We start from the raw sequence: 12,300 nt of genomic DNA on the forward strand, positions 1-12,300 counted from the left end.
CAACAGCCTATAGCAGCCTTACCATGGAGGGATAAACCTTTGTTATTCATATGTAGTGCAGTGTGGTCTATTGATAGGAACCCTGTCGTCAGTGTGCTCTCGTTATGTTCGTTGTCATCTGCGTTGTGAAATTGGGCGGTTCTGTCACCGCTGTTGCCGGGGGAAGTGAGGTTTCTCCCGTGACTTTTTTTAGGAACATTACATCATTTGTGGATGAATGACTCAGCATACGGCTATGTGCGCTCTATCTGTTTATGAAGTTGATATTTACCTGCATTAAAGGTTTGTATTAATTGGCATTAGCTGAACACAGGCTATTGCACAGAGCAGTGTTTTGGGTAGCCTAAATGACACTGATTTGGGGAGAAGAGGCATGGGTGTTAAATGTAATGCCCATTTAGCCTACTAAGCAAGTGCAAAATTGTTGTTGTAGATTATTCACAATTACATAAAAATGACAGGGGTTTATTATTGTGGCCAGTGTCCTCTCCAATAAAATAATTAAACCCAAAACGCTCGCATCGCTGGCGGGGTGGGGTTCCGCGCAGCTGTCAATTTGCATGTATTGTGTGGCCAAATCCACCCAGTGTGTCCGCTGCGAAGTTAATCGCAGAGAGGATCAACCAAAGCGGGCCCCACCGCTCCCCCGCCCAGCTGTCTGACGGGATTTCTCGCCTTCTTAAAATAATAAGGCTACACATTTTACACGGACTCAAATGAACCGAAGCCCAAAATTGTTTTAATATGATAATACAGGAACTGGAAGCGTCACTTTAATTCCGACGTGTTTGATAGGGCTAGAGACGTTTCATTTTCTTTCAGAATAGTTATAGAGTCTACGCTACGCTCTTTTCCACCAATGGAGCCGTTGCCCTTTTAAGGACTCGCAGGTTGAGATTTAAAACGGATTCCCACCGTTTCCCCACTATAGGCTACGGTGGTAGCCTACTTCAATGGCTGGAGATTAAAGTAAGGACGCCATGATCCCTTATCCATCTTCTTATTTATAATGTGCAGAGTAGGCTAATATAAAATCGTCCTTGAATAATCGTGGAATGGCAGGAGGAATTTCGAATAACATCGGCCGGATGGATCACTGATAGAGCCGGTGTTTTTGATGAGCATTTTGGTAAGGTTTGCATTGTAGCAAATTGTAACGAACGCTACACTCTTTGAAAGTCTGCGCAAGGATTCGTGACTTCATGTAGGCGATATGTCACATGTGGGCTACACAACATTTTGATCTCGAATCATAATCATAAACGTGACTGGACTCGGACATATGAGGGGAGGTGCAGGACGCACGCGCGTTTATACCCCACGCCTAGACGTCAACTAGCCTACTACGACATTGACACTACGTGCAAGCTATGAATCGGTGTGTCAACCCCCTTTTCAGATGTTGTCCTTATAAAAATAGTCCACATGTATAATATAACATCAAGGTAACGAAACATTGCCATCTTGCGAGAGTGCGAGTTACAGTGAGCCGCTGTTGCCAACATCTCGACTGTTGCCAGCCTGCCCCCCTCCAGATTATACTGGTTTGTCTGGGCCTGGGAGAAGAAATGAAATAATTACTTTACGTTACTTTTAGATGACTTTCCCCTTCAGAGGCATTAGAAGAAGACAAGAATGTATGTTACCAATTGAACAAAATATTCCCGGATAAATCAATGTTAAAGTTTATATAGCTGTCCATATATGGATGTTACATTTTACTTTATGAGTTGGTTTTGTAGGCTTCTCCTAACCCATCGCTTTCTACTATGTATAATAATAATACGATTCAATTGTATCTTTACATTAAAGGCCAAAGTCTATCACGATTCTAGTCATTCCAATAAATGTTATACCCCTTGATCTTCAAGAATAGGACCTGGAAATATGCAAGTATAGATTAGCCAAATTGTTTTATCTGAGTATGAGCCCAAGTCTAAGGACTAGCCAGCCCTACTCTGTGGTTTATGATTTTGTTGTCATGGAGGACTGATTGGGCTCATTGATTCAAGTTGAAAAATAAATGCTGCGCTCATGGAATGGCATGCTTTGAACACTACAGAAAAGTGCTATTTACATGTGAGAAAGTAATGCCATATGCTGCATTTGCTATAGGTCTCATTGTATACCTTTTTGTTGGTGACACTTTGATATCTTGATAATATGCAGCTGTTTAAGGGGCAAATTAACAAATATGTTGGTAAAAAGCTGAGGGATGGGCCTGGATAAATGTAACACCTCTCAGATGAATAGACAAAGCTATGGATGCAAGGACTGATCATCCATGATATTAAAACGATTGTTTTAACCATGTTATGAGGCTATACAGTGTTTGTTTACATTTACAATGTTTACAAACATTGGAGAAAAACTAGCTTATATATTTTTTTGTCCATTAAAATAACATAAAATTGATCAGAAATCCAGTGTAGACATTGTTAATGTTGTAAATGACTATTGTAAGTGGAAACAGTAGATTTTTTTATGGAATATCTACATAGGTGTACAGAGGCCCATTATCAGCAACCATCACTCCTGTGTTCCAATGGCATGTTGTGTTAGCTAATCCAAGTTTCTAGTTTTAAAAGGCTAATTGTTCATTAGAAAACCCTTTTGCAATTATGTTAGCACAGCTGAAAACGGTTGTCCTGATTAAAGAATCAATAAAACTGGCCTTCTTTAGACTAGTTGAGTATCTGCAGCATCATCATTTGTGGGTTCGATTACAGGCTCAAAATGGCCAGAAACAAAGGACTTTCTTCTGAAACTCGTCAGTTTATTCTTGTTCTGGGAAATTAAGGCTATTTCATGCGAGAAATTGCCAAGAAACTGAATACCTGGTACAACGCTGTGCACTACTCTCTTCACAGAACAGCACAAACTGGCTCTAACCAGAATAGAAAGAGGAGTGGGAGGCCCCGGTGCACAACTGAGCAAGAGGACAAGTACATTAGATTGTCTAGTTTGAGAAACAGCCACCTCACAAGTCCTCAACTGGCAGCTTCATTAAATGATGGTGATGGTCTGGGGGTGCTTTGGTGGGGGTAAAGTGGGAGATTTGTACAGGGTAAAGGGGATTTTGAAGAAGGAAGGCTATCACTCCATTTTGCAACACCGTGCCATACCCTGTGGACGGCGTTTAATTGGAGCCAATTTCCTCCAACAACAAGACAATGACCCAAAGCACAGCTCTAAACTATGCAATAACTATTTAGGGAAGAAGCAGTCAGCTGGTATTCTGTCTATAATGGAGTGGCCAGCACAGTCACCGGATCTCAACCCTATTGAGCTGTTGTGGGAGCAGCTTGACCGTATGGTACGTAAGAAGTGCCCATCAAGCCAATCCAATTGGAAGCATAGGGTGAAATCTCTTCAGATTACCTCAACAAATTAACAACTAGAATGCCAAATGTCTGCATGGCTGTAATTGCGGCAAATTTAAGGATTCTTTGACAAAAGAAAAGTTTGAAGGACACAATTATTATTTAAATTGAAAATCATTATTTATAACCTTGTCGACGTCTTGACTATATTTCCTATTCATTTTGCAACTAATTTCATGTATGTTTTCATGGAAAACAAGGAAATGTCTAAGTGACACCAAACATATAAATCCAAAAATGGATGTAACAACTACAGATTCCACCTTTTTTTAAAGCCTAACTTATTCCACAGGCTGAGATCCGCACTATGTAGCTGTTGCAAGAGCGCATTTTTCAGTGGTTGTCCACTGGTTTCGAAAATAATGATTGATAGGCAGTTTAAACTTCTTTAATTAAACCATTATTGGGTTCAAATACACATTTACATTTGTGAACAGCCGTCCACAACAACCACAATCCGTACGGCGCAAATAGCTAAATGAGAGAGCAGCAGTGTGATTCACATCAATGAGCTTTGTAGATATCAATAATAAGTGATATCCGTATCGCCATAGACTACACCACTGCTGTCATCCTTACCGCCAAGCGTTTATTCAAGTCGGATAATCTTAGGATGCCGACAGCAGTCGCTCCATTGGAAGACATTGCTTGGACTGTAGCCTACAAAATACTATTTCAGCTCTTTTCCCACGATCCATCAAACACATTTGGTGTGTCATCATATTTGTCTTTGATTTATGGTGAGACTCGCTCACATTGAACAAATGTACATTTGCTCCTTTTTTCAAAGCTGATTTGAATGTCATTGAGAAAACAGAGAAGATTCCCCAACATTAATTTTTGCAAACATCCTTTCTGAATTTAAAGTAATCCTCGAAGTATTCATTTAGTTTTTCAAAAGTATCTGTAATCTGATTACAATATTTTTTTTGCTGTTAATGTAACGGATTACATTGATCAGGTTTTCTTTTCTAATCCCTTACGTGTAACGGATTACATGTATCATTTCATATGCAGGTCTGCATTTAAACTGCATAATAACTGTTATTATATATTTATAAACAGATATTTAAGATTAATTTGTGGATACCATTTTGTATTTCCTTGTGTCCAGTATAAAGGAAGTTTCGCGAGTCAATGCTAGCTAGCGTTAGCGCAATGATTGGAAATGTATGGGTGTCTGCTCGGCATGCTTACGTGCCCCTCTAAAATACGTCTTTCCCGAATGTGGTTGGGGAAAAAAGTGTTACTGGTGTTTGTCTATGTTGGTGGTTACATTATTTTGTTTTTAAATGTCAGGGTTTGCAAATTCTATTCAAATGTATTACACTCATTTAATCAACACCTTATGAATCCCATTCTTTGGTGTATTTCAAAACTAACTGGAAACAAGAAAAAAAATCCTCTTGATGGACAATAATCATCATCAATCAATAACTCTTAGTGTGTTGGATGTGCAGCAATGTGTTTTTCCGGTTGTGACTCTGAATAAGTTCCTGCTGCTTGTTTTTCATGAACGTTTTAATGTGATGCCAGGCACTATGTTAATGCAGCCCATGAAAAAATTAGGTGAAAACACTCAAAGAGGTTCAGGTCACGCTGAGATTTGTGGAGGCCCATAAACAAGGCGGGCATTTTCATTAAATTGGTAATCAATCAGACAGTGATTGCTCTGGCACTGGACAACAACAGCAACACACACTGTGGCCTCACACTGCAGACAGTCAAGGTCAGACAGCCACCCTGGACTCATCTGTTTAAGTCACCCACAGCCACTGCAATGTATACTATATATAGAGCCATGGCACAATGTCAGCCAGTGTCATTCACCTTTGGACTATTGGAGAAAGAGATTGGTAATACTCACACTGACCAATAATGTTGGGATGACTTTGCCAAAGACACAGATAAGCTAATACATTGTGGCAGCATCTTTGAGAAGATGTGTGTAATGTGTGATGATAGGATAAATCACTGCTCTCTCTCTCTCTGGTTCAAGTCCCTCTAACAGCAGGTCTCTCTCTCTCTCTCTGGTTCAAGTCCCTCTAACAGCAGGTCTCTCTCTCTCTCTCTCTCTCTCTCTCTGGTTCAAGTCCCTCTAACAGCAGGTCTCTCTCTCTCTCTCTCTCTCTGGTTCAAGTCCCTCTAACAGCAGGTCTCTCTCTCTCTGGTTCAAGTCCCTCTAACAGCAGGTCTCTCTCTCTCTGGTTCAAGTCCCTCTAACAGCAGGTCTCTCTCTCTCTCTCTCTCTCTGGTTCAAGTCCCTCTAACAGCAGGTCTCTCTCAAGTCCCTCTCTGGTTCAAGTCCCTCTAACAGCAGTCTCTCTCTCTCTCTCTCTCTCTCTCTCTCTCTCTCTCTGGTTCAAGTCCCTCTAACAGCAGGTCTCTCTCTCTCTCTGGTTCAAGTCCCTCTAACAGCAGGTCTCTCTCTCTCTCTCTCTCTCTGGTTCAAGTCCCTCTAACAGCAGGTCTCTCTCTCTCTCTCTCTCTCTCTCTCTCTCTCTCTCTCTCTCTCTCTCTCTGGTTCAAGTCCCTCTAACAGCAGGTCTCTCTCTCTCTCTCTGGTTCAAGTCCCTCTAACAGCAGATCTCTCTCTCTCTCTCTCTCTCTCTCTCTCTCTCTCTATCTCCCTCTCTCTCTGGTTCAAGTCCCTCTAACAGCAGGTCTCTCTCTCTCTCTCTCTCTCTCTCTCTCTCTCTCTCTCTCTCTCTCTCTCTCTCTCTGGTTCAGCTGTCACAATGCAGACCTCAGATATGAATAAACAGAAGAAGTAGAGTGAGTCTGGTAGGAGAGGTTGTCTCAGGGAAGAGAGGAGAGAGTGCGTCAGAGAGGGACTGAAACCGTGCCAAGGAAATGAATGTAGAGGAAGGAAATTCTACCAGGAAGTGTTTTGTGGTTGTTGGTCTCAAACCACAACAGTAATCTCTGTGTGCACACTTCCCTAAATTCTCTGTTTGTGTGTCTTTCTCTTCCTCTCCCCCCTCCCTTTCTCTCTTTCAACCTCTATCTTTCTCTCACTATTATAATTTATCTTTCCAACTCTCATTCTTTCTTACTTCTATTTTGATATATTTTTCTCCATTCCTTCTCTCTCCCGCCTTTCTCTCCATCCCTCTTTCTCCCTCTGTTGCAGGACTACCGGGAGGATGGCATGGACTTGGGGAGCGACGCCTCCAGTCGCTCCAGCTCCGAGTCTAACTCCAACAAGGTGACACCCTGTTCTCCCTCCTTAGACCTGGCATGCCTGGAGGACTACAAGTCCTCCCCATCCCTGGAACTGGCAACCCTAGATGACTACAAATCGTCCCCATCTTTGGAACTGGCAACCTTAGAAGAGGACTACAAATCCTCTCCCTCCCTGGATCTGGCAACCCTGGAGGATGAGGACTATGAGGAGGATGAGGACTACCAGGAGTACAAGAAAAAGGTGATCGAGGAGTGGAAGAGTGAGTACGGGGACGACTACAGCTCCCAGCAGCCCCATGGCCAGGAGGAGTGTGGAGTTGTGGGGGGGATAGGGGCACCTGGCGGAGGCTACAGGAAGCCAGTGAACAGCCGCAGCCTGGCCGAGGAGTTCCAGGATGTGAAGCCTCCACCTCTTCATGCTCACAGTGGACACACAGCCACCTTTGCTGCTGCCGTGCCTGAGGAACTGAAACAGAATGGCAACCTGATCCTGCCCCACTCCCCTACCAGGCCCCTACCCAGGGGCACGGGGGCCACCAAACCCAGCCACAGGCGCTCCAGCCGGGGAAGAGGTGGCATTGGAGGAGGGGGTGGTGGAGGAGGGGGAATAGGAGGACGGATGGGGGGATACAGAGAGGAGGAGATTGTGGAGGAAGAGTCCCTGCCCACCATGGACTGGGCAGCTCTGGAGAGACACCTGGCGGGGTTGCAGAGCAGAGAGCAGGAGAACCAGAACCTCAATCACAACCACAGCCTGGGAAAGACCGCCTACACCTCAGTGAGTAGAGTCTTTACGTGTGTGTGTGTGTGTGTGTGTGTGTGTGTGTGTGTGTGTGTGTGTGTGTGTGTGTGTGTGTGTGTGTGTGTGTGTGTGTGTGTGTGTGTGTGTGTGTGTGTGTGTGTGTGTGTGTGTGTGTGTGTGTGTGTGTGCAAGCATGTGTCCCTGTGTGCGATTTCCGTGACTTGTTTAGTGATGGATGGTGTAAGATGAAGCATGTCAGTTGTGAGGATGTCAGTCATGGTGGGACAAATCAAGCCACATATTGTATGAAGTGGTGCCTGAGATTGTGGGTCACTGGATCTGTGCTATTGTTGTTTTCACAGATAATAGAAAGCTGGTATTTATACGGGCAATAATTGCAACGGCACAATATATCTCCAGACTCCAGGTTCTAAAGGACTCCCACCCTGCTGTGTGTGGGGGGGTTGTTGAACATGTTCACTGTCATGTTTTCCTACTTTCTCTGTGATCCCTGAGGATTTCGTCATGTGGTAATCCAACAGTTATCTGTGTCAGGTGAACATGGAATATTATGTGCGTGCGGGAATGCTGGGATAAGGAGAGATTAGTGGGGTAATGTGGCACTAAGCTATGTGCTGCAGACTGGAGTCCTGACTCCTGACTCCTTCTCAGCTTCCAGTCTGCTGCTGGAGGAGCATGGAGAAACACTGCCGGGCTGGGCAACTCCAGTCTGAGAGGGACCAGCACTAACACAGCTAAATTGAAGACCCTGATTAGTTGATACGTTTAATCAGGTGTGTTAGATCTGGGCTGGAGCAAAATAAAACCCTGAAGCCCCTGTTGTCCTCCCCTGGTCTACGGCCTGTGGGTATGAGGATGTGGCAGGAAACAAGACATGCCTATTCGGTGGATCATTTGTTTTGGTGATTTTGTGTTTCGCCCAGCAGAGGGTGCTGTTGCAGTGTCTTAAGGATCACCGCTGCAGGATTTCAGATCCACAGGCTCCATTCTGGTCTGGCACTGATGACAGGCTGCATATTGGAGTTATTTTTTACATGACGCCAACCAGGCATATAGAAGGTTCCTTCGGATGAATGTTTTATGGTTGATTGTCAGCTTGTGGGTAGGTGTGAAGAGGGCTGGAGCGATGTGGTTATAAAGTATGCTGGAATCTTGTCAAATCTGACCCACACACTGTTTGCTGCCTATTGAGGTCAGCACTTTTGAGTTACTCTTATTTAATTTGTGTGTGTTTGAGTTTGTCTATTTGTCTGTTGCATGTGTGTGTGTGCGTGCGTGCGTGTGTGTGTGTGTGGGGTCTGAGAGCCGGAGAGCACTGGGAGAGAGAGAGAAGAGAGCACTCTTCTTTGGCATCCTAAAGCCCAGCCCTCTCCTCTCAGTCCTAACAGACAATAGCTGCTGTCTTTGTGTGACCGTCCTGGAGGCCTCTTTATCTCCCTAAGGCATGTCTGGAATGTGGGAGGGAGAGGGGGAGTACAGAGAGGAAGAAAGGGTGAGAGATGGTATCTCCAGTACCATGCTGTATCTACAGTATGGGTAATCCGCCTGCGTCAATATTCATTACCTGGTCAGCTCATTGTCGAGGCCTTCTATGGGAGAAGTCTGCATTCACTCCACCTAACTCTCTCTCTCTCTTTGGGATAAGGGTCCAGGCAGGGGTAAGAATGCCAGAGTACTTTGAGGATTGTAGTGGATGTCAGTGGTGATTTTAGCATGTAAATCTTGGCGGGGCAAAGTCAACCAATTTGTTTAGATGCATGCCAGCAAAGCCACTACACATCCATCATTTATTCATTTATTAGACCTATGTGGTCTAAAAAGGATGGAAAATACAATCAGGATCCACTTTTATAGACAATATACTGCTCTAGAAAGAGACCAGAGTTCCTGACTTGGAGTTCAGAGTTGGATGACCGTTCAAAATGTACAGTATATACACACACACACACACACACACACACACACACACACACACACACACACACACACACACACACACACACACTTGGTTTGCATAAGGTTTAGTAACACAGGGCATACTGATAACACCTACAGTTTCTAGACCTTCTCCCTAGACTTAGTATAGCCTTGGAATTGAGATGTCTCTGCGTAGAATAGGAATAGAAAATAGCTGTGTAATCCTGACTGAGCTCCGAGGAGAGATATCAGAGCGGAGACGATGGTTGGACTAAAACAAGCTCATTTCCTGTTTGAATTTCAACATCCGGAGCACTTCTGCCATTTCCCAACACGGGAATGTCATTTGGATCCAGGATACAGATCCAGGATACTGTGAGAGGAGGAAGACAGCATGTCTTTATTAGAGGGAATGTCTGGTGGAAAAAAGGGGATGGGAGAGGGCTGCCAACATGTTGTTACATTTTTTGACATCAACTCAGACGAACCACCAGCCAGACGGAGGGGGGAGAGGGGTGGGGGAGGCCAGCATGGATGGGTTTGGGGTCATCTGTGGTTTTACACCTCAGAAGATCCTCCAAAAGAGCTGGGCTTTTAGGAGGACTGGAGGTAAGGGTGTACATATTGTTCATGCAGATAGACAATATGCATTTTGATGTGTGTTATCTACAGTTTGCGAAAACTACATATGCTAGCTCATTGTAATGAACCTCAGCTACGATATTAAGACCAGACCCTGGGCCAGTCACACACACACCGGTCCCTTAGGTGTGTCCTCTTCCTGCTAGCCGGTCTGACGTTGTCATGGCAACCGTCTCCACAGTGTTTCGCCGGCTGGCTGGGAGAGGAAGTGTTGATTAATGGGACTGGCTGTGTGCTGCTACTGTATGGCCACCGATCAGTCTGCCAGCCTGCCTGCTGCCCGTACACCACAGAGCCAGTCGGTCTGTTTCTGTGTGACTCTATACTATTGGAACTATGAACCACTGTGTTTAGTTACGGGAGACCAGGGGTAGGGTTTCCACTCTCTAACATCTCCCTCTGGATCTTGGTTAGAAAGAATTTGCGGTGAGGAGGTCGAGGGGTGAGGTGACCCTTATATTATGAAGGCTTAGCGGGGTCTGGGGCCCCTACCCGTCCGCTCACCCCAAACCAAAACAACAACGTTATCCTTCATAACCAGGGCCGAGGTGAAAGATTCAGAGAAGGCCTGTGTGTTTCAGAGGCTGTGAAATCATTTACCTCATACTTTGATACACACATCTATATATAACACTACATTTACATTTGTAAAGGCCTATAGGACACTCATGTCTGAGAAAAGATATACATTTATTCAGACCCACGCACAGATCCAGTCGTACCCTGTGGGTAGACGGTGTGCTCAGTAGTGAAGCTATGTTGTGACATGCAGCACCCCTCCCATCACTCACATAGGAGCAGAGCGATAGGGAGGGAGGAGCTCAGCCTGAAGCTATATAAATATATACACACACACACACACACACACACACACTACCGGTCAAACGTTTTAGAATACCTACTGATTCAACGTTTTTTCTTCATTTGGACTATTTTCTACATTGTAGAATAATAGTGAAGACATCAACACTATGAAATGACACATATGGAGTCATGTAGTAACCAAAAAAGTGTTAAACAAAACATATATATTTTATATTTGAGATTGTTTAAATAGCCACCCTTTGCCTGGATAACATGTCTTCACTATTATCCTACAATGTAGAAATATTCCAAATAAAGAAAAACCCTTGAATGAGTAGGTGTTCTAAAACTTTGGACCGGTAGTGTACATCAAATATGCAAGTCTGCACGCACACACATGTAATGTATTCTGTGCAACATGGCTCAGCGTGTGTTCTAATTTCAGTTTTGTGTGACACACACATACACACAATCATACTTGTACATATTTCCCAATGAATGTGCCTTTGAGCTAAATCCCTCAGCATGTATTGCAAGTATCAGCACGAGGCTAGCACATAGATACAAACACTCAGCGAACACGCGTTTCTGTCGGTCTGTGTCTCTGCACGTGCAGCAACATGTCTCACAGGACTCACCTCCATCTCAGATCAGCACACACCAAGGAAATGAATATGCACACGCATTTGTACCAATACATCCAGTTGAGTGTTAAAAATTAAATGCACATTGACTTGACAACACACCGCACACACCTACCCACATGCACGGATACACAAGTTTCTGGCAGGGCAGGCAGCATGAGTGTGTTTCCCTATCAGGTTTTAGCTCAGGATCAGAGGAGAGATAATAAAAAACACACACCAGCATTTACCATTGACCCTGTTAGATCAGCTGCCTGTGGCTGACTAAAGTAATGGAAAGACAACATTACAGGGACATTTTCTTCAAGCTGTCGCTATCGACCAGCATGCAGGAGTAACACAGCCTGAATCAACAGAGGAAGAGTGGAACAAGCTGTCCTAGATAAGCTCACCAGGCTGAGGAAACCGAAGTATGTGACAGAGATAGCGTGTTGAAGTATGTGACAGAGATAGCGTGTTGAAGCAAGGGAAGAGGTAGCGTGTTGAAGTATGTGACAGAGATAGCGTGTTGAAGCCAGGGAAGAGGTAGCGTGTTGAAGTATGTGACAGAGATAGCGTGTTGAAGCAAGGGAAGAGGTAGCGTGTTGAAGCAAGGGAAGAGGTAGCGTGTTGAAGTATGTGACAGAGATAGCATGTTGAAGCAAGGGAAGAGGTAGCGTGTTGATGTATGTGACAGAGATAGCATGTTGAAGTATGTGACAGAGATAGCGTGTTGAAGTATGTGACAGAGATAGCGTGTTGAAGCAAGGGAAGAGGTAGCGTGTTGAAGTATGTGACAGAGATAGCGTGTTGAAGCAAGGGAAGAGGTAGCGTGTTGAAGTATGTGACAGAGATAGCGTGTTGAAGCAAGGGAAGAGGTAGCGTGTTGAAGTATGTGACGGAGATAGCGTGTTGAAGTATGTGACAGAGATAGCATGTTGAAGAAAGGGAAGAGGTAGCGTGTTGAAGTATGTGACAGAGG

The 12,300-nt window shown here is 44.4% G+C and overlaps 1 protein-coding gene across 3 annotated transcripts in view; it reads left to right on the plus strand.

Moving 5' to 3' along the window:
- The window catches only part of LOC118397346 (schwannomin-interacting protein 1), a 396,234-nt gene that overhangs the window by 330,629 nt on the left and 53,305 nt on the right, over positions 1 to 12,300 (plus strand). For 2 of the 3 annotated variants that reach the window (XM_052467485.1, XM_052467487.1), the window contains one exon: positions 6,517 to 7,347. In XM_052467485.1, the coding sequence (XP_052323445.1) occupies positions 6,517 to 7,347 (831 nt within the window). Of the gene's footprint in view, positions 1 to 983; positions 1,130 to 6,516; positions 7,348 to 12,300 lie in introns of those variants that run through there. The other variant, XM_052467486.1, reaches the window with a different exon arrangement.

The sequence above is a fragment of the Oncorhynchus keta genome, chromosome 18, assembly GCF_023373465.1.
Source record: "Oncorhynchus keta strain PuntledgeMale-10-30-2019 chromosome 18, Oket_V2, whole genome shotgun sequence".
NCBI lineage: Eukaryota > Metazoa > Chordata > Actinopteri > Salmoniformes > Salmonidae > Oncorhynchus > Oncorhynchus keta.